The 24,018-nt window shown below is 36.5% G+C and overlaps 1 protein-coding gene across 2 annotated transcripts in view; it reads left to right on the plus strand.

The window, feature by feature from the left end:
* The first annotated feature begins 7,040 nt into the window (after nucleotides 1-7,040).
* Nucleotides 7,041-24,018, plus strand: part of LOC148084030 (voltage-dependent calcium channel subunit alpha-2/delta-1-like) — an 89,435-nt gene continuing 72,457 nt past the window's right edge. For both annotated transcript variants that reach the window (XM_087787294.1, XM_087787293.1), the window contains exons 1-2: nucleotides 7,041-7,349; nucleotides 22,408-22,489. In XM_087787294.1, coding sequence (XP_087643420.1) covers nucleotides 7,270-7,349; nucleotides 22,408-22,489 — 162 coding nt within the window. In that variant the 5' untranslated portion in view covers nucleotides 7,041-7,269. The remainder of the gene's footprint in view (nucleotides 7,350-22,407; nucleotides 22,490-24,018) is intronic.

The following is a 24,018-nucleotide window of genomic DNA, read 5'->3' on the forward strand; positions in this document are numbered from 1 at the left end:
ATTTACATCTCACCGCCACTAGATGGCAAAACGCTCTTTCTTTACTAAAATGAGGATTTTTCTAGCCGTCCTTTATTTCTCAGATACATTGTTGTGTGCGTGGAATAAAAAGAGCGTCACAGTGATAAATACAAGGGATTTTAAAAGAGAAAAACATATATAACTAAGGATGTTTACAGTGTGGAATAAATAAGGGAATAATCTAAAACCTTTAATAGAATGAAATAATGACGAAAGGTTGTTTTTCATGTTTTCGTTCTATACTTTTTATTCCTTCATAATAAAGACATATGAGGTAATAATCACCATCATAATGTTATAAGGAATACACAGTTTCTAAACTTGTGACATTAAAAATATCTTCCACAAAACATCTTTCTAGCCTTTTATTCATCCATCCATCAGTCCTTTGGTCCTTCGTCCATCCATCCACTTATTCATCCAACCATATGTCCTTCTATTTATCCATTCGTACATCTCTCCGTCCATCCATTCATTCATCAGTCTTTTGGTTCTTTATCAATCCGTCCATCCTTCTATCGATCTATCCATCCATGATTCCTTTCGTTCTCCATGTATCCATCCATCCATCAATCCATCCATCAAACTATCGGTCTATCCATCACTCAGTTATTTGGTTCTCTGTCCATCCCTCCTTTCATACATCCATCCTTCTTACATATATCCCTCCATCAGTCCATTGGTTGTTCATCCATCCATCCTTCTATCTATCTATCCATCCATAATTCCTTTGGTTCTCCATGTATCAATCCATCCATCCATCCATCCATCAGATTATCCGTCTATCCATCCATCAGTTATTTGGTTCTCTGTCCATCCCTCCATTCATACATTCATCCTACTTTTCATCCATACATATGTCCATCCATCAGCCCTTTGGTTTTCCGTCAAACCTTCCATTCTTCCTTCTATCCATCCATCCACCTTTTCTTTGGCTATCTGTCCATTCATCTATCTTTCCATCCTATGGTTGTATCTGTCTATCCCTCCTTCTACCCATCTACCTGTTGTTGATTCATTATTTATCTATCTGTCAATCCGTCTGCAGGTTCTTTATCCATCCATCCATCCATCCATCCATTCACCAACCCATTTGTTCACCTAATTTCCTGATACTTCATTGATCTTGATGCCTCACTAGCATTTGTTCCTACAGTGTGACCATCAGAGAGTAGAAAAGTGTGTCGACCAGCTTTTGTAAAAAAAAACTTTTTGACAGTTTCTCACGAATAAATCACAAAACACTCGTTCCCATTTCTTCCCGTCCTTCATTTCACAGCGTACCTGCCGACTCTTTCTGACGGCTCCCTCAGATCCCGCCACTTCTAAAGGCCGGGGTAAGGAGCTTCAAACATTCGTTTCCCTTGTATCGGGCGGTTAAGGCGTGATCGCCGTGACGGTGATTTGAAGAGGCGCCATCAGATGCCAGATGCATCTGTTATCCGGGAGTCACGGAGGGGTCGCACACCCTTCAAACGCCGCTTCATCTCCAAAGAAAAGTTCTACACTTTGATTAGAGGACGGATGAAACAACCTGAAGAGGACCTCGTTCCGGGATCCTTTATAGTCCAGAAGGAGATCTACATCCAAAGAGAACCACCGTTGAAGTGCGACAACACATAAAGACCTTTCAAGATAATTGTCCATTCTTTGTTCGCAGCCATCAAACGACTGAGCTGGACCACAGGGTAACGATGGAAGGCTTTCATCACGTTATTCATCGGCCACTCGGGATGAAAATGTAACTTTTCCAGGACCTGACAGAATATTTGGTGAGCTAAAAAAAGCAACAGGAGGGCTCAGAACCTTCATGTCCGATCACCTCAGATCCTCCCTCGGCCTCCGTCCTGTCATTCTGAGCCCATGGCGCTTCTTTGGCGAAGGCCTGTAACTTCTCCTGCTGACAAAATAGCTTTCAGTAATCCTAATGTGATCGGTCAGTGCACAGAGGGGACTGAGACTGTCCCCCCGTCCTGACCGAGGCATCATATCACACACACTCGCCGTCGCTTCGCTCGCACTGACTCAACCCAGCGAGCTCGCCTAGGAAACGTTTTTTGTTTTTTTTTGTTAATGTCATAAGACAAACAGATTCCCTCAGAGTCTCATCGTTACAGACGAAGGTCACATTGGATGTTGAGACACGAGACGACCATTTGACCGTCTTTGCCAAGAAATTTCATGTGATGGCAGTTGCGCTTCGTTTGTCGTCATGGAAACAGTTTTTGAAGAGATTTTTTTTGGGTAGCTTTTTTCATTGATAATTCACCAGAAATTCAGATTTCACTCATTTTCTACTCGCCCTCATGTCGATGTTAGATTAAAATTATTATAAACTATACGTAAACACCATACTTAAATTATGCTAAAAGATAATCAAAATATAAAGTATAAATTACTAGCTTCATCTAAGAGCTTAAACGTTTGAATACACATTCACAATCAATATTTCACTCCAGACTGACACACTGTTTCAAGACAAGCTTGGAACAGAATTAGAGATACGACACCGTTAATTTAAAACATCTGTTTATCTGCCAATCACACCTTGAATCGTAGATCAAAGAACGAAGCAAGACACATCCGGGAAAGGGGGACTAAAAGACGGAAACCCTCACCCGAGAACATTTGAATGATAAGATTACAAGAAAATAAATCAGGATGTCATCTCTACGGGGGATCAGGACACAAAGAACCATTTGTTTTGTAAGGACGACCCCCTGGGCGGGAAATTTGCCTTAAATACAGCGATGTTTCTACAGATCGGGACGTTTTCTCCCGGGACTATTGACCTGTACAGTCGCCGGAAGAAAGTGTGGACGATCGATCGTAAAGCTTGTATTTTGTTTGACTTGGAGCAGCGAATAAACGACCTGTGACACACTCTTTATTGACCATCTTTCTCCACAAAGCGAAGTATTAAGAACCGGAACGGGAAGTGACGGCGTGTTGGAGCGACCGGAACAGACTGTGTTTTGACCGTTTTATCGATTAATGGTTGGGATTACTTTCAGAGTAATCCTTTTTAGAGCTATATAAAAAAATACATGTTCATTTTAATGTAGCAACTGGAGCTCAGTTGTCTTCGTCTTCATCTTTGTCCAAAAAGACACTTAGAAACTCTTAATTGATATGAGGGTGAGTAGAAAATAAGTGAAGTTGGAATTTTGGCTGAACTAACCCTTTACGAATAAAACAATTTTTTAAATGTATTTACAGGTCAGGTACTTTAATGTCATGGACACAGAGGGGAAACTAATTTGAGCAAAATACTGTTACAATTTGGTTGATGCTGATGAAAGCGATCGTCATTATCAGTTCAACTTATGTCGCAGCTGATCTTCAAATCAGCAGCGGGCTCAGCTGCGAGGAGTGTTTGCGAAGACGGTAAATAAGGGAGTGGTTGTTGCCGGGCAACTATTCCCAGGACAGGTGGGAGTTTCTACTCAGCGCTACATCTGCCACACACACAGCTCTGGGAATTGCCCTCTTCCTCCTGAAGACACTTCCATCAATCACATTGAAACCTTTGCGTGGTACTAGACTGGCCTTGAAAGGTTGTTGTTCGATTTTATGCTACGCTAATTCGATTTTGAACTACAAAAGCGTCACATCATCCACAAACCAGAAAATCTTGAAAAGTATTTTTTTAAAAGGGCAAAATATGATCGTAATTTAACTAAAACACAATCGTCTGAAAATGGAATCAATAGAGAGTAGTTGACAATATTTTTTTAAATATTTATTACCGTCAAGAGAAATCAGAAAATTATTTGAAATCCTTTTCCCACTTATCTCACATTTATCCGGTTTTTTATTAACATTTTTCTTTTTATATAATTTGTTCTTAATATTCATTTTCTTGCATTTGCTTAGCATTTTATATTGTTTCTGTTGTTGTTTTATTTGTTGTTATTTCCTGTCTATTGAAGTTACATAACATTATTGAATGCTATTAAGTTATAGTCTAATAATCAATATCAATAGTGTCCCTGATGTTTTTTGATTTATATACAAAATCTAAAAGGTAGACGATTAATGTTTCCTTTTTTTAATGTATTACATTATATAAAATGTTGCCCTGATAGTATCCTTGTTATTCACATTGTCCTTAAAAATAAAAAATTTAAATATATTTTCCTTTTTTCCCCACAGATATTTTTAGTTTTCACATACTGTATATGTATTTATTTATTTTAACTATTTTTTAAATATCTTACCTAATGTTATATTATATGGATTGAGTGTAAAAAATATATATATATTATTATTTAAACACAACAATGTTATAATACTTTTTATCTTTTCATTTTTTTCCAAAAACACTTCTAGCCCCTGAAGACTGTCCTGATTTGAGGGGAAACAAGTGTTTTCAGAAAGTAGAACAGGAGAATTATGAGATATTTCCAGAAACTTCTACCCAGAGGTTCTACGACCTCCTTTTGGAATAAGATCACAGTTAAAACAAGCTTCTTGTGTTCATGAGCCAAAAGTCACACTTCTTGATATATACAAATAATGGCTAGAGCAGTTACTTGTAATTCAAATTCAACTCAACCCTCCATTGAATTCCTTCTAAAGCGATTATTGCAAACAGAGCACGTAAGCGTCACGATAATTCTGCCAATTAGACGTACTTGGACGAGAGAATCGGTTGCTTCTGTCATTTGTACTAATCTTGCGATAAGTCGCTCTAATCCTGTTTATGGAAGTGTTGCAGAGACAGCCTGAGGGATTTCACATTAGTCAAATAAAAATGAAAGAAAACATTTTCTTCATTTGCAATTCTTCTGGAGAGTAAAAAAACACTTGTTTTTATTTATCCGGGTGAGAACCCGAAGTGAATTAAAGAACGTGGACAGTTTCATATGAGACTATGTTTACTAGAGGTATGTTGCTTTAAAATTACTTTTAATCCTTGAATTCTGCGAGTGAAATGAACGTTCACACACATAAATTAAATGAATTGAAGCTGTATTCAGAATGATTAGAAGGTGATAAGTCAATCAAACTATCCTTACTCATAGAGCTTTGTTGAAGATGATACTATTGAAGGTTTGGTTTCAGGAAACGAATACAGCATAAAGAATATCACTTATTACAGCTTTAATATGATCAGTTCTTGTTTATTCAGATTAGGTTTTAAACTCCCAGGAAAGTGCTGTTTCCGTGTGCAGGTGAAGTTCATGTCATTGTTTGAAATAGAACTTTACCAAAAGAAGATTTGATGACCTTTGGAATGAGCAATACAGGTCCACCTCGAGGAAAGGTCAGCAATATATTAGTAGATTCATTGATTTATTCTTTTTTTTAAGCCACTTGTTCCCTTTACTGACTAGTAGGGACTGTGTCCAAGCTACACGGGGCAGGAGGCGGGAGGAACCCTGGGCAGCAGATAAAAGAAGGTTTAAAGTTGTCGAGGACTGAATAACATGATGACTCGTCATTCTGATTAAGTAACATCTTTGAAAACGTGTGTAGATTATTGTAAAAGCAAAGTAGAGACAAACTCTTTTATCATTCTTTTATACTCCTTCTTTACGAATGATTACGTAATTCCTCTATTTTTGAATGTTCTTGTTATATATTATATACGTTATGATTCATCCTCACATTTAGATTCTATTCAATTGATATTGGTCTCTATTATTCTCCTGGTTTGGCATTGGCTGTGGTATTTTATTAACTTGTTTACTTTTTTTTTTTTTTAATTTTTACTGCTAATAACCTATAAAAATATTTGTGCTTTCTGAGTTTTATTCGAGTTCAAGTATTTAAACATTTATAGAGGGAAACCCTGTGTAGAACCTGTTGTTTTATTCTTTTCAGTTTATTATATATAACTTCATAGTGATAGTTAAACAATAATTAATTTCAATCTTTTTCTACTCACCATCCGTCCATCCATCCATCCATCCATCCATCCATCCATCCATCCATCCATCCATCCATCCATCCATCCATCCATCCATCCATCCATCCATCCATCCATCCATCCATCCATCCATCCATCCATCCATCCATCCATCCATCCATCCATCCATCCATCCATCCATCCATCCATCCATCCAGTAATGCATCCATCCATCCATCCATCCATCCATCCAGTAATGCATCCATCCATCCATCCATCCATCCATCCATCCATCCATCCATTAATGCATCCATTCATCCATCCATCCATCCTGTTGACTAAGGGTTGGGCTTATTTTCAGAGGAATCTTTCCTATTTGGAGTTATGGAGAAAAAGGTTTGTTCATTTTAATGTAGCAACTGGAGCTCAGTTGTCTTCATCTTCGTCCAAAAAGACACAAGATACCTCCATACTGCTCGTCTGTAACACTCCTCTTGTATTGAAGCCTCGACATGAGCAATTGTTCCTGGAAAAAAACTTAAAATAATCCAAACCTGTAGTCGACATATAAAATGATTTAAATTTGAACCCTTTGACTAGAAAATATTGGCACTTCATAGGTTGAGTTGTTTTGTTGTTGTTTTTTACACACCAGTGTTTGCCTGGTTCTTTATACATTTAATCTATAGCATTTGTATTCATATTTTTTTTTATTACTTTTTTTGTAATGTCAAAACATATGTTGTTGTAATAAATATATACAATTCTGAAAGTTGTTTTTTCTCCAGTTGCATTCAGTCTGATCTGAATCTCATAGTTTAATGTCTATGTGTTTGAAGAGATTGAATAAACATATAGTTATTTAAACTTTTATATATTTTAAAACATTTTTTTCCTGTTTTTTATTATTTATTTTCTTTAAGAAAAAAGTTTATAAAAGTATCATTTGGACCACACTCCTGTTTTATACAAACTGTTTGTCCTACAACAACGACTACAAATTAATATATAAATTCAAAGTTTGTCGAGCTAGGACGTTAGCTCGCTCGTTAGCCAACATGCTAACAGTAGCTCGGACAACTTTAAAAAACGCCTCTCCCGCGCACACGCGCGCACGCACGCCGCCGCGCGTCGCGCAGAACCCACTCCTCCACCGTCAGTCACACACCCACTCGGTCCGGACCAAAAAAAGCTCCACTCCTCGGCTCCCCGGGTGGGTGAGGGTGGAAAGTGGGGTGTGTGTGTGTGTGTGTGTGTGTGAGACATCGATACCAGATTTGTTTCCACAGCGCGAGGAGCAGCTGAGAAGTCTCCACGCGCGCGTGGACTCCTGCGACTCTTTCCTGCTGGATTTTTTTATCGAAAAAAAGAAAGAAAAAAAAAAAGAAGAAAACATGGATTACTCTCTCTTCCTACTTTTACTTCTGTCCAGCGTCTCCACCGTGTCCAGCGGGCAGTTCCCCACGTCGCAAATGTGAGTCAAATATTCCACGCGTGGAAGTAGTTGTTTTGTTGTTATTAACGCTGAATGACGTACAACTGCTGCTGCTGTCATGTTTGTGTGATCAAGTTTATCTACGTCATCATGTGTCGCCTGATTACTTTTCTGCGAATATTCACTTTAATTTTATTTTTAATCCAAAAATCGACCTGTTTAAAAGTAAAAATATGAAAATATAGAGTTAATAAATAAACGTATCTTGAGGTTAAGTTTCCATTAAAAAAAAACAACATATTAATTTGATTTATTTGTTTGATTTAATTCACATGTTGGACTCCATACTGCATGTCTATCCATCATCGTCCAGTCCTGGATCAGTACATAGTGATCCATGACATTTGCAGGTTTATATATATATATATATATATATATATATATATATATAAAGGATGTGTGTTGAATGGCAATGAGTCCCCGGGGACAATCCCGGGCACTTAAAGTGATTACGGGGAAAAACGTCCCTGACCCTTTACAAGAGTCTATTTACTTGTTCAAGCAACTGTTGCATTATTTAATTTTACCTTCAGTAAAAACAAGTCTTAAAAATGACTATTAAAACCTTAACTTAAGTCGACGGAATTGACCTTTTTTCCAAGCATCTATTGAAGTCGACCAGCAATTTTTGTACCGTAGCCATTAGTTTTGATTCTTTTCATTCGGTGGCAAAATGTTTGGTCGTGCCTAAAAAAAAAAAAGGGGGGTCGTCTGCTTACCATGCAGAGCGATAACTAGCCGTCTCACTCTCTCTAAATTTGAGAGCCACACAAATAGACGCCGCCGCCGCCGCAGCCGTGTCCAGTACAGTTCCTTAATTAGACAAAAAAAAATGGCGTGGGCGTCTGCACGGCAACCCTGCTTGCACGCTGGCGCTCCCCCGTCAACAGGTTTTAGGGCGTTCCGGTTGATTGCAACTAAAACAAAAAAAAAACACAAAAACAAACAAGCGGTTTGAGTCCACATGAGACGTTGAGTCCTATTGGCACTCAGCCTAATGGCCGATGATGTCAGACTCCAGGAGTGGTGCTGCCCACTCTCGATACATCATGGGCACTAAGTGGATTGATCAGTGGGGCTGGGTACATGGAATTCTCCCGAATCACTTTTGTTCGTCTTTTCTTTTTTTTTTCTTACCCAGAGTGATCCCGGCAACGATTTATTTTAACATGTTTTTTAAAAGCGTTATTATCGAGGAGCTGTTTGTTCTGAAAGAACCAAATGTGGGACTTTTTTTGGAAGCCGTGCGTTATTCATGGAGCACTCGTGGTTGTTGTGGTTCTTCTGTCTAATGAGCACTCACGGTTGACACGCCTCTAGTAAGACGAGCCTCACGTGTTGCTGGGTTCTTGTTGGTTTGCTGGTTGGAATCGATCATCATGAATTGTATCAAATACCTCTGACGGATGAAAGTATCGTTTCTAACATAATAATCAACGTCTTACGCCAGGGTTCCTTTATAAAAGTCTTAAAAGACATATAAGTTATTCCTCTTAAAATAATAAGATCTTAATTGGCATTAGAATTTCTTGAATCAAAATTACAAAAGTCCTAAAAACATGACTACACGTTAAGTAAGATTTTATTAGTTTCAAATCTCGAAACATTTGGCAACATTTATTCATTGAAAACAAAGGTTAATGACAATTGTCTGACCAACCAATACTTTATAGCTGAAAGTACAGGGCACTATGATGTTTTTGCAAGAATTGTTTTTTTAATTCAGCATGATAGATTTAAGGAGTTTATCATAAGGACTGAGTAAGATTGGATTTTTTGGATTACACTTACTAACTTAGTAACACATACTAGAAAGTAAAAATGCAAGTTGTTTCTCTTATATACAGGGATCCCTGATATCCGCTGTTTTTCAAGCTAAAAATGTATTTTAGAAAATGTAAATGTATAAAACCGCTGGATTTTTCTGTCATTGTAGCTTTACAACTCACACAGAGACGACAGCGTGAGGTCGAGTCATCGAAACTTCACAACAAAATCGTGCTGCTGTCCATATATCATATATATGTTCGGTTTCATCCTGTCATGAGCAGCACTTTAATTTAGAAAGTTATGGTAATTTATCAAAACTCCAATCGGAAGGAAGAAATGGACTTCAAAATAAGAGCATCACATTCGTTCTGTTTTCGTTGATATCCATTTATTTATTAGATCATTTGCCATTGACATTGATTGTTTGAAACAAATTTAGTTTTAGATTGTTACCCAAAAAACAAAATGGTCCATCCATGTCATTGCGAAAGATGACTGGTTTATGTTGCTCAAAATGTTGCTCAAAATCAATAATTATTATTATTATGTCATAGATCTCTAGAAGAAGTGGACTTTCAACCCAAAAATATCATAACAATGCATTCAGGATTTTCAAATGTGAGACCAAGAAATAACATCAAGTCTTTTGTACCATGATCATGAATTTTCACCTGGTTGTCAACCAAGAAGGTATTATTACTTCCACAATATAAGCAACATTTTGCTGATTTTAATGAATGGTTTTGGGATTGAAAAATAGCCACAGCCTCCCACCAGTGCTTTAGTATAAAGTGAAGGAAGTTTTAAACTTAATGGTATTTTTTCTAGCTTAGCTAGTTGCCTCAAGGATGCTGTGTATGCTTAAATAGTATTTAAAATCATTACATTTATAAATTAAAAAAATAAGGCCATAGTGTCCATTGTTTTCAAATTTTCAAAAGTCTGTGAACAGATAAACCAGATTTTATTTTTTTATACAATTGACAACATGGGACAGATTGATTCAATGTGAATTTGCTATTGTCCAAATCATGTTTGCGTCGATGATTGATGTATTTTTAGATTTTTTTTTTTATGGTTTTGTTTAATTTTCCAGGCATTTTTTTTTCAAATGTTAAAAAAAAGAAGCATTTCACTTAACTTTGGCTGTAAGAACCCTGTGCTTTGTGTATTAAGGGTGTATTCTGCAGGTCATACGTGACTAGCATGATGTGAATTCCTTTAAAAAATGTTTTAATGCAATTCACATGGAACATGCTTCGTAGATCAATCGGACATATCTAGAAAGAAACAAGCGGCAACATGGATACCTCCAACACATCAGGATGGACGTCTTAATTTGTTTACATCCAGATGTGTAAAGGGGTCAGCGGGGTCATGACTTCCTCTGATTCTGTCACGTTGACATCAGTGCTCGGCCATGACGAAGAGTTCAAGTGACAAGATTCATGTTGCTGAAGGTGAAAGTCGTCACGGGGGAAGGCGGGGAAACACGAGTGAGACCGTCGGTGGATGAGCAAGTCGGCTTAAGGAAGCTTTGTTTGTGTGACAACCCTTGTGTTTGTGTCATCGGCTTTCTCTTCTCACTCCTTCACCAGCCTCTGTTCTCACGCCTGTGTCCGTCCATTCTGAAGCCATGAGAATTAAACATTAGAACTGTAACTTGAGAGTATACATCCTGGGATACTAACAATTATCCTCCGTCAAAACCTTGTTTAAAATAAGAAAAAATTGCTAAAAGGGTTTCACACGACTATCAAACATTTAGTTATTATAATATACGCAGTATTTCTGTGAATCATGCGCCATATCTAGTCACCAGGTCACTAGAAAATGTGTCGCCAGTTAAGACAAACGTGGGCAAAGTGTCCTTTGAATGTATTTCTGTGGCGCTCAAGGAAAAACTGTTAATCTAGAATTTTTTGTTTGTATTCATTTGTGTTACGTATTAATAGTTCATATTTAAATATGACTATGGGGCTTTTGTCTTAGGACTTTTGTACTACATTTGAGCAGTTTTTGATGAGTATATATTTCCCCTCTAAAATATTTATATAAATATTATATTTAGAATATTTACTTAAAGTTATAAGAAATAGCATGAAATGATACATTTTGCAGAACTTTTAGATACGTTTTTATAATTTATTTATTTTTTCAGTCTTCACCATATAAAGGCTTTTTGTTTGTTTTTCCTGATGGCACCTCTCAACAGTTATAAAGTTACAAGTATATAAAATGTGGCTCCTCAAAAACCCTATTAAAACAACCTCTAATTAAAATGGCATTGAAATCACATTGTCCGAGTTTTAGCAAAGTCTCCTTTATTTTTACAGAAACATGTAAAGGAGACTCGGCTTCTAAGTTCTTCTTCTAAATGTTTCTTTTTCTTCTACTAATAATAAAATCTACTGGGCTGAAGAGAGCCGGCTGTCTTGTCTCTGGTGAACAGGGGTCATAATGAAAGCAGGCACTTGTTGTGGGGCCAGACCTTGTGCGAGGCTGATGTAGAGATAATAGATGTTTGCTCTGAGAAAATGAATTACACGTCTCTGTGTTTATGTCGGAGCGCTTTCATCAGATTGAGAGCACGACCATCATCTTCTTCTTTCTGCATTTATTAATGTGGCATTCTACCTGTTTCTAGCTTCTCTTCTTGGACTGTTGCTATGCATTATGACCCATGTGTCATATAGGGGTGTGTTTTGGCAAGAATCTGGCTGTACGTTATATATAACCATACAGGGACAACAATATGATATAATGTGATATATTGTAAGTAAGTAAGTAAGTAATTTTTATTTATATAGTGCTTTTCCAGACCAGGGTCAAAGCGCTTAAACAATCAAAACAATATTCAATAAAGTATATACTTTAAAGGTCAAGATAAAACTGATAACACAACAGGAGTTCCAGAAAATCAAGGAAAAGCCTGAACAAATAAAAACGTCTTAAGATGTTTCTTGAAGGAGTCAGTAAACTCCATCAATACTGTAGTAACCAGGATATATTTGTAGTATTTTCCGATTATATGTCTCTGGTGTTGCAGAATGTACCTTACTTTAGTATTTTATTTGTTTTGAAACCAAAATATGTCCAAACATTTAACTTTAAATCATTCTAGAATCTAATGTATCCTCTCGTCCTCAGTCATCATCGAGATCTCACAGGATTTCATAATATCTTTAGCTACCGAGGACGTAATTACTGCTGCCATCTAGCTGCTGGAAGCTTAATTGCAACACAAAAATGAAAAAAGGCTGCGAATATCTGCATGTTAATTGTAAATAAAATAAAAAATCTTCTAAAAAATAGACTTTGAAAAAGAGATCAAGCATCTAAGATTGACAATAAAAAAATCACACTTCCTGTCACAGACAGTTTGTTCAGTTGTCTTGGCCTGCGACTAAAACTGTGGAAACATTTTGAGTAAAACTAATCCCATGCGAACAGGGCTTTAGTTAGAAATTGACCAAAAGGGGCTGAAATCCACGTCAAATCATGTTATTTGTATCAATCTGTGGCTTATTTTAATTGATTAAAGCCTCCGTCTGTCTATTTGTTCCCTTCCCATACCCCCCTCTGCCCTCTTGGTATATTTAGACCAGCTCCTTAAAGTCCTCATGTACTCCTGTGGGGAGCTCACATGACTTTTAAAGGGGTTTCCCACCGTCTTATCCGGGTAGGTTTATGAGGAGACGCTGAGAAGCAGCTCCTCTGGTGCCGCCTCTCCTCGTGAGCCACATGGAAGTATCCAAGAATTTTCCATTGCCGTGTTGCCCAGGCAATGTTGGGGGAATAGCTAACAGCTGTTGGATAGGCGGTCGATGGAGTACAGGAAGTGCATCTGTACACACTCAAGGAAGTCAGGCGGTGCTCCAGCTCTTTTACAGCCTCCTCACAAACACACTGTGGCGACACGTATGAGGGGAAAACATACAATAAAAAACAAGGTTGTCGTCCCTGGAAACAGAATAATGGCAGAGTAGCAACAGTTTAGGTAAACTAAGTTAACCACAGGGTAGATATAGATAATAATGTTTATTTATATATAACCAGTGAGGCATGCAGTGATCATAAAATGATTTATATAATGGCAGAATTCAAAACAAACACGAGTTAATAAAACACACGCTAGAATAAACTGCAATAAAATGATTAAAAGAGAGTTGATACCGATCGATAAATCCAGTTGAATTTAAAAGAAGACATCCCATAAAAATCCTGGCTATAAAATACATATTATGTACACGGTCAATACTGCCATACTGTTAGAACAATTATATATTTGCAGTATTGTCCAAGTACTGGACTCTGATGCTGAATTTACAGACTACATGACTCTTGACATCAGGTTTAAAAAGCAGGAGAAACTGTATCCTCTCGTCCTCAGTCATCGCCAGGATCAGGATCTGGATTTTATTGTTCCTTTAGCTGCGGAGGACGTTATGACGGCAGCCATCTAGCAACCGGAAGATCAATTCCAACACAAAATTAAACAAACACCTTAAATATTTGCTTGTTAATTAAAAATAATAATAATACAAACATATTATTATTTTATTTCATACACAATGTATTGAAATAGAAACCAAAAATTAAGCATGACTTCAAATTAAATATGTTTTGAGAGACAAAAGAAAACAAATACTTGTTGTTTTTTTTTCTCATGTTTTTCAAAACAGAACTATTGAATATTATTGATACATAATTCTGAAAAAAAAAGTTAAATTGAAGTGTACCGAAATTTCCTCACACCCCTAAATACAGGTCACCATATAAACATAAAATTTAATCCACTTTGATTTTGAGCAAAACATCCGCATTAAATTAACTATCAGTTGACAAGTTGATAAATTAAAAGGTTTATTTTTTTTAATTGATATAAGTATTTGCTTACATCACTCGCTTAAGCTGCACTTTAATAATGAATGCAAAACTAGAAAACAAGATAAAGAAAAAGATGATTGTCTTTTGAGTAACTTTCCATTTGAGTATATTTGATTGGTGTGAAGAAGTATTTGCTTCTCACCATGATGTGCTGAGCGGAGGCTCGTGTCACAACAATGGTCCCTGCAGTGATTTAATATCAGCGGTCACCTGCTACAAGAGGTGATACGACGGCAGCTGTTGGTTCTGTCGCAGCACATCAACGCTTTGAGCAGGAGCTACAGGTGTGACAACATGGAAAGGGAGTTAAGTTACTTCAGCTCTTTTTCATATTTTTCTTTCTTTGGGTACACAGAAGATGTGAAAGTAGTTTCATTAAAACTCAACATTCTCTCTCCCGAGTGGAATCTGCTTTTTTTTTTTGTTCCTGTTAGTCCGAGTCTTCCTACAATACTGCGATGACACTGCAGTGTCAGTGTTCCCGTCAAGTCGAGCTTCTACGCGTGACCACGTGGAAGTGTTTTTTTTATTTAATCCGGGATTGTCTCTGCCAGGCTTTATCAGTGATAATCAGTGAATTGAATTAATTTAAAATACTCTTAAGAGCGTCTTTTCGCTCTGAGAGATCCCAGATTGACACATTTCCGTGTGTTGTTGATGTCGAAATCAATTGATTATTTTCGTTGTTGGTCAGAGGAAGATATATTGATTGTTTCTCAGAAAGAAAAACAGCTAAGGATCAATAGTTTAATTGATATTGTTGACAGCAAATATATCAACACAGACGTATAATTTGAGTTCCTCTACTAATGTGATTCTCGGAGAACACTTGGAAAATCAAATGCAGCGATTCTTAAAAATAAAAGAATATCCATAACATGAACATGTCGCATAGTTTAAGTCTCAGATGACAGTGTGCTTCTAAAAATATATTTTTTATTGTGGGTTTGATTTTTAATTGGAGAATTACAGAATTACATTTCTAATTTTGTAAATATGTCGAAGATACAAAGCGTCACATCGTAGTAAGATGGCCTTTAGAATGACTCGGTTAGACAGCTAGCACTAGTTGACTAGTCAACTAAGCTAGCAAGTATTTGTAACCAAATGCGAGTTACTGGAGTGTGAGTTCACTCAATCACATAATTATTTTAAAATATAGATATATTTTTTCCCATTGCAATTGACTTTGTTTGTTTTTTATTGCCTTAATGATGGTTACATTTACTACTTTGACTAAACACAGTGACAGAAGCCATGTTTGTAAAGATCCTGATGATTGGACGAGCCCACCACAACCTAGAAGATGAACCAATTGGCTGCTTTGTTTGTCATAAGTTCCGCCCATTGAGTCAAAGCAATATAAGATTTAATTGGATCCTCCAGCTGTCAGTTGTTTTTAATCAAGCAATCTTGAAAAGACCAAAATAAAAAATGTAATTATGACTTTAAAATGATTTTTACGTTTGTAAATACCATTTTATTTGGCAATTAACTGGACATGCTTTACTTTTATAACTAGTTTCCTGCCTGGCCGATCTTATCATCATCGGCACCAGGATATGACGCAGAAAATACGTAAAACGATTTTATTTTTCACGGTTGGACTGCTTTTCGTGTGTCTGGGATAAGCGTTAAAGGGTACTAAATTGCAGAAAGGACACCATTTTTTTATAAATAAAAAAAAAATTCATGAAGAAAAAATAGGAAATGAATGGTAAAGTACTTCAGTATACACTATTAGTAGTGAAAATGTATTATTATACAAAAAAAAATGGGAAAATTGTCCATATTGTTGTTAAAAATAGCATTGTAACATGCATCATCTAATTCACAGCAGTTTAATAAAACGTTTGGATCCTTTTAAATACATTAAAACCAAAAAGAATTCAGCAGAGCTCATGAACTGGTTCAGACACCGAAGACACCGGCTCCGTCGAATGAACCAAATGCTTTTCTCCATCTCGGAAAGTCGGCGATGAAAAATGCATGACTAAATCCATAAAGCAAATTACCAGTTCACCCCCACAGTGATAGTTAACCCTTCGCGGGCCGTACAGTGATGAGGGCCGAGGACATCTGAACCCTTGGCCGTGTTATCTTATTTAAAAACACTGTGTAATGTGAGTCGAGGGGCAACAGTATATTTAGCCTGCTGCAACGACAGCTGCCCCGAGGCGAGCTGGACCGTCAGCACATAACTTCTACTCCACTTCACACGTGTGGACATTGAGCAGCCATTTCTGGACTTTCAAGACACTCTTTCCAAGACTTGAGTTAACTTTGTCCACAGGGGGAAATTCAATTGAGTGAAATATTGGACTTTTTGACACAATTGACTAGCAGTGTTGGCAAGAATATGGCGATACAGCAACAACAATACTATATATATGTATATATATAGTGATACTGTTTGCAACAAGATTATATTTTTAGTATTGTAGTTAAACTGTTGCAGAATTTACTGACCACATGATTCTTGACGAAGTCGTAACTGCTTTAATGTGTTTTGAGACCAAAATATGTCCAAACAACAGCTCTAAAAGCTGCTGTACTTGACTGTATCCTCTTGTCCTCAGCCACTGCCAGGATCTCATGGCCTGAAACTTAATTGCGGCACAAATATCTGCATGTTAATTGTAAATTAAAAAAAACCAATTGTTTTATTTTATACAAAATGTATTAAAACAGATTAAGATACCTTTTATAAAAATAAAACTGGATTTGGAAGCAAAAATAAAGTAAATAACAATTGGGTTCAAATTAATAAATAGAATTTAAAAAAGAATACATATAGTAGTGTTAAATATCGATACCGAATCGTGAAGAAATATTACAATATTTGAGTGTATGCAGGTCATCGACTGGATCTTGCGGGATTTCGATGTTACTTAGATTTAGTGGCCGGAAGTTTAATTTGAATACAAAAATGAACAAATGCCGTGAATATGGCATGTTAACTTTAAATGTATTTTATTTTATTTTATACACAATTTATTGATGTAGAACCATAAAAGAAACGTGACAAAAGTAAAATGTGATTTGAAGATTTGAAAGCCAAATATAAATTGATAAATAAAAATAAATCAATGCGATGATAAATATCAGTATTTTATTACACCCACAATTCACCTCACTGAGCAGTTGGGAACATTAGCGGCTTTAAATGTGGATAATTGACTGTTAAGTTTAATTCACACATCAGTCTTCAATCATTTTAAAAAGCTTTAGGCTTTTTTTTTTCACTGCTCATACCTGCACTCTCTGAATTTAACAATTCAATTTATCACTCAGTCGCTGTAAGAAATCCAGTCCTAAGAGAGAAATGATCAAGTCGGAGGCAGCAGAGCTTGTAAGAAGAGGGAAACACCTGGATAAGTACAGAAGAAAAATGGCATTTAAGTTGCTGCTCATGAGTCACACTGTTAACTGGAGAGGTGTGGGTTGCTGCTGGTGGCAGAACCGGAGCTGAAGCGTGAGGAGCTCGGGGGCCGTGAAGTTTATTGCTAATGAAGAACTGCACTGGATTTGTGTTGTTGTTGTTGACTGCAGCAATAGTGAAGCTGATTGTTTAAACTTTTGAAAAGAGAGATCATCGATTGATCCTTGATTTGCTATGTTTTCACTAGACTTTATCGATATTCAACAATACTGTAGCTATAATTTCAGTAATTAGTGTTTAAAATTATTTTTTTTAAATTAACAAATAAAATGCAAATATTCACAGCGTTTGTTTATTTTTGTGTTGACACTTCCTGCCGCTAAATGGAAATAATTATTACGTCCTCTGCAGCCTAAAGGACCGTGAAAGAAATCCCTGGGAAAATTCCTCAGGACGAGAGGATACATTCGATTGTTTTTGACATATTTTGGTTTCAAAACAAATGAAAGGGCTTACGACTCTGTCAAGAGTCATGCTTCGATAGTCAAGTGATCTTGGCGATGACTGAGGACGAGAGGATACATTCGACTGTTTTTTACAATTTTTTGGTTTCAAAAGAAGTGGAAGGACTTTGTCTCTTTCAAGAGTCATGGATCAATAGTCAAGTGATCCTGGCAGTGACTGAGGACAAGAGGAAACAGTAGACTCCAGCCGCTATTAAAGCTGATGTTTGGACATATTTTTGTTTCAAAACAAATGAAAGCAGTTACGACTTCGTCTAGAGTTATGCACCATTAGTCAGGTGACCATGGTGATAACTGAGGACAAGAGGATACAGTCGACTCCAGCCGCTAATAGAGCTGATATTTGGGCATATTTCGGTTTCAAAACAAATGAAAGCAATTACAACTTCAAGGGTCATGTGGTCTGTCAATTATTCAACACCAGAGTCAAGTACTAAAAATATATCCTTATCCTTGTCCTATTGTTTCTCTTGTTGCATGATATGTATCGTATCGGAATCAGAAACTTTTATTGCCAGTGTTTTAAACATGACACAGGATTTTTTGTGGCGGCGTTACAGCAAGAAAGAATAAAGGATTAAAGAATATCAATGAAATTAAAAGAGATGAATAAAAAAAATGATACATTAAAATAAAATAAAATAAGATACTTTACCATTAAATAAGTAGATATCCAGAGGGATTAATAAAGTTTATCTATTTAAATAACATAAAAACTAACTATGTTTACAACGTTTACAGCACAGATTATTGATGCTAATTATGAGAACTCCAGTCAGATATTTTGAAATGTATTTTTAGGGTCAAGAAATGCTTTTCACAAAAGTGAAATTATAAATTATAAATCAAGTCACATTTTAAAATAGATAAACTGTAATAATAAGAGTGTCTTTAATACAGTAAAAAGGACACATTCAGCCCAATTGACCTGGTCTTGAGGCAAAGTACTGTGTATTATTTCTTGTTTGTATCTGAAACGTCAACCCTATTATAATAGTCATAATGTAATGGCTTGTTAGGAATGTTGCTTTTTGTCGCTCTTTGACATCATGACATTATGAACTGAAGCGATGATGCAACTTAGGTCTTTGAAAAGGAGGACAGAGGCACCACTTACATCGTGAAAAATGGATCCTTCAGAGATCTGATCAAAGGTGTGAACTGTTTCCCGACATGTGAGCCTTTTCTCTCGGCTCGCATCCATCAGTCTTTGACCGGTACAGTAGCTGACACCCGGCCCCCCTGCCGCCCCCCCCACTCTTATAACCTCCATCCATCTAATGAGCAGAAGTTTTGGGTCCCCGGGGCCAGCTGTCATGTGTAAATGTGTGAAGGGTGATAAAGGCTGCGAGTGACACACAAGCAAAGGAGGAACACTGCCCAGGTCAGAGGTCACCAGGACAGGTGCCGAGGCTTTTAGTGTAATGAGGAGGTGTGTGGGGGGTGTTGCATGTGTTTGAGTGATGAAGCACCGAGGGCCACATGTGGGTCATTGCCTGTACCTATGCTTATGTTCTTCAAGAACCTATAGAACCTATTTGGCAACATATTGTTTAATGTTATTGTATATCTTTAAATAAAGACATAATACATCATGATATGCTCTCATTTTTACATTTACATTCCTTAATACTTTTATTTTTATATGTACTTTGTCCGTTTTTGTCCCAAACGTGTTTTCTATTTAATGTAATGTATTAATCAAGAGGACTTTTCTTTACTTATTGAATAATGTATGAAAAATGCATGACTTTGATGGTCCTCTTGAAAACGTTATTAGTATCTCACTTTTATCTGTAGATCGTGAAAGTACATATAAAAATACTTTTAAAATATGTAAAATAAATGTTTTTGTCTACCCTTTAAAATCCATGCTAAAATATATGTCGTAACTCAAGCAACAATGCAGTCATTTCTAATGGTTTACTCGTCTTAAACCTTCATAGGCAAAGTAAGTGAGTCATACCGATAAGAGGTTTTCCACGCATGGGGGTTAATGGAGTCTTTCAATAATGAGTGTGATGTAATGTATAAATGTATATAAATTTTCCTCCTGCGTGTGAAGTTCACACCAGTTTCCTGCAAGTGACCAATGGGACGACTGCGTTTAAGTCATGTGATGCGGGCCTCAGACATCAGAGTTTGTGGATTTTTGAACGAAGATACAAAAGTAAAACAATTATGTTCGAACACAAGTGTGTATTGTACTTGTACAGGCTTTCAAATGTTTGTAAATTTAAAAAATACATATAACATGGCTTTGTAGTATAACTCTGCAAGGCGTGTTGCTCTGGAGCCTGGGTAGTAATTTTGACAGATTTTTGTGTGCCGTGTTCCACATAAATCAGTCGGAGATCAGTAAATAAAAATATTTTTATATTTTGTGGTGTTAATTATTAAAGAAATTATTATTATATTATTATTAAGAAAATATTATAGCCTTGTTTTCAACTAGTATATGGACATGCAGTTAAGCACGAAATCCTATTTTACTCCAAATAAAACCCAAGTTACTCAGAGAATGATCCCAACCCATAGTCGACATAAGGGTGAAAATAAAATGAATGAAATTTTGGGTGAACTATCACTTGAAATACCTGTAACATGCACTATTCAACATTCACTGGCTTCGGAGAAAACCATTTATGTTGCCAAGCTTTCACAGTTTAAACGTCTCTGCTCATGTTTGTTACCTCTTTAAAGCTTCTGCTGCTATCACGACACTTAATCACCTAAGAAAGAAGGATTTTCGCCCTCAAAAAAATAAAAGTTTTAATATTCAAGTCTCTGGGGAAGAGTCTGACAAGAAGCCATTAACAGTAGCTTCGGGTTATTTTGGACACAAAAAACTGCAATTACTGAGCACATCAGAGGAAAGAAATGTTTAATTCAGTCCAAAGCACTTGACTAGAGCATTACTGAAGGTTAAATCCCCCTTTGAGATCTCGGAGAAGAAAAACAGTCAAGACAAGGCAGACAGACTCGCAGCCTGTCAAGGGTGAAGCCTTTAAGATACTTGAAGAGTACATGAGTTTTTGTGTATTTTGTTGTTGTTGCTACTTGTGCTGTATGCTAGTCACCGCAATAACAAGATGTGAAATACACCCACTTGTCAAGTGTACGAGCAGCCTTAAGAAATATCAGGTTTTATAAGTGGTTCTTTTAATGGAGGATTCAATCCAGTGTTTATTTCATGGAAACTAAAATATTAAATTATGAAATCCTAAGGGTGTCTTTTTATTTCAGAAGTCTCAAGTCTATAGTTTAATGGCTATATTGTCGAAGATTCGTACTACTTACTTTAGGAAAACATGGACAATTTTTTTTAAAGAATTCGTATATACTATAATAAGGTAGTTGTAGATCTTTTTCATTAAAGGCAAAATATGCTGGCTTAAAAAAAATTGATTTTGAAGACACCGCATTTCATTAAAGTGTAAATGCAATACTGTAAAATTGCCATTACAGCATGTACTTGTGTATAAAACTAGGCTCTTGTTGTTTTAGTTTCTTATTATTGGTAATATTTTATTTATATTGATGTCAGGAACGTTCAAAATTAAACCAATTATTACAGAAAATGCTACATATTGTTGCTTTAAACGGCAACTAATGTGTGAATTATCCCTCTCCAAGATACAGTAAGTCTCTCATCATGACCATGTTTTGAACTTATTACTTAATAAAGTTCTTCATCGTCTGAAATCTATGCGAATGAGAGGTTACGAGAGCATTATGACGTAATAATGGCCTCACTCCTACTCCAGCCAGCTGTAGTCATGCCCACTTTGATTATCCAACGAGTCCCTTGGAGATGGAAAAATCCAGGATTGATGATAAGCGAACAATCGTCGATCTCTCTTCCATCAATCTGTTCATCACAGTAGTAGTAACAATATGATCTTATTCAATCCTACTTCCTTTTTAATCTCTCTTTAGGCACCCTTACCTCTGTCTGCCTGTCCTAGAATATCTTGTGCACTACCCTCCCATACTTCTCTGTGGTTCCTGACTTCCTCATCCAGTAGCTTTCTCAAAATCTTCACAGAAACTTCTTCTAAAACCTTCTCTATGCTTCTCCGTCAACATCCTGAAGGCAAACTCTGATGCATGTCTGATGCCTCAAACACTTTACCACATATTTATCAAGATTATCACAAACATCTAAATACTGGATACGTTTCATGATAATATTAATGGGATCTATCTTGAATCAATGAAAAAATGCTGATTCTCCCTTGTTTGTTGTGGGCTTCAGTCCAGTGGGGGACCCTCAAGCTGACATCTATCAGAGTGAATAAGAGCGTTCTGCCTTCACATTGCTTTTTCTCTGTTGACTGCTTTATTTAGAATAACGTCAGAGTAAGCACAGAAACCAGGTCATGTGTGCTCCTTGCTCATAAAAGGGTTGTGGGACGATTAGATTATCGGAATATGTGCGGAATAATTGAATGCTTGTTTGTGTTTCTAGGATAAAGGAATGGGCGGAACAGATGCAAAACGAGTTGATCACATTAACAGACACTGCCAGTGGAATGGAGAACTTGATAAAGGTAAGATGTTCTTATATTTAATATTCCTGTTCAATCTTCATCATTCCTTAAAACACTCACAGATTAAACTTCTCTACATGTTGTGAGTTTGATTTTGTGAATTTATTAGAAACGCGCATTTACATTCTGCACAACTGAAGATGTCACTTCCATAAATAAACTTTGGGAGGTTGACAATGAGGCAAATATACAACACACTACAACATTACTCATTACCAATTATTTATCATGAGTAAACAATGGAAACGGCTGTTGTTATTGTAGTGCCCCCTTATGGTTACTGGTAAAATTAGACAAAATATGCATGACATACAATCTCAAAAACACTCTCTCTATAAATACTACAATTTGATCTTTTTATAGTTATTTTAAATTGTAATAGTAAACCTAATTATGGTTTATCTTTGTTTTAAATCCGCAAAAACACATGGCATGGCAAATAAATATTGTATTTCATATCACCATACAGGGGCAATGCTACGACATACTGCAATATATTGTGATACTAAAATAAAAAAGGTGGACTTTTAATCATGGCATATCAGAATGTACAGACCGCATGGCTCTTAACAAACTTGTAAATGCTGTTATTTGTTTTTAAAATCAAAATATGCCGAAAAAAAACTGCTTTAAAAGTTGACTGTATCCTCTCGTCCTGAGTCAGTCAGGAGCTGGCATTATTTCACCGTTGCTTTAGCACAAGGCTGTGAATATTTAAACGTTAATTGTTTATAGAAAAATCCATTACTTTTATTTATACACACTTTGTTAAAAAATTAACCATTAAATAAATAAAACGATGATAAAAATACAACGGGATTTAAAGCCAAAAAATAATAATCGATACAGTGCATACAGAAAAATATTGCGACATATCGATATTTTCACACTAGTATTTTATACCTTTTACTCAGTAAAGTTGATAGAATCCATTTTGATGTTTATTTTCTTCAATAATCGTCTTAAGAAGGCGTGCATCCAGTTTCCTGGAAATCAACTCTGGCAGTAAAACGACATCAAAGATTCATTCTAAATGACTATAGGGAGCCGGTGTCACTTCATATTCATGGAAGTAAAGTCATTTCATTTCTTCATTTGTCACTCGCGCTTATCCTTGGTGAGTGACCTTAGCTGCCACATCACTGGCCTATATATAACACATTCTCATTAATGCTTAACACGCTCAGAGGATTTCTGTCTCTCCACCATCCTTGCATACATTCATCCAGCGCAGATGTCGCAGGAGATAAAAGTGGCTCCACGTCTTTAATTACATTCAACACACTCAGCTAATTGAATCATGCAGTTTTCACAGTTGATGGTAGTTTTAAACATGGAGTCTAATCACTGAGCGCAATCTACAAGCTGTTGACTTTTAAGGGGTTCAAATCAAAGTCCAGCTGTATCGACTGAACTTGCAAGATTGGTCGCCCCAAAAAGTAACCGGAGTCATCTTGTGGTAGAGCAGCAACATGTAGAGTATTCCTGCAGTGGCTCTGTACTTCTAATGTCACAGAGTCAAATCCCTG

The sequence above is a fragment of the Callionymus lyra genome, chromosome 3, assembly GCF_982586985.1.
Source record: "Callionymus lyra chromosome 3, fCalLyr1.hap1.1, whole genome shotgun sequence".
In the NCBI taxonomy this organism is placed as follows: domain Eukaryota; kingdom Metazoa; phylum Chordata; class Actinopteri; order Syngnathiformes; family Callionymidae; genus Callionymus; species Callionymus lyra.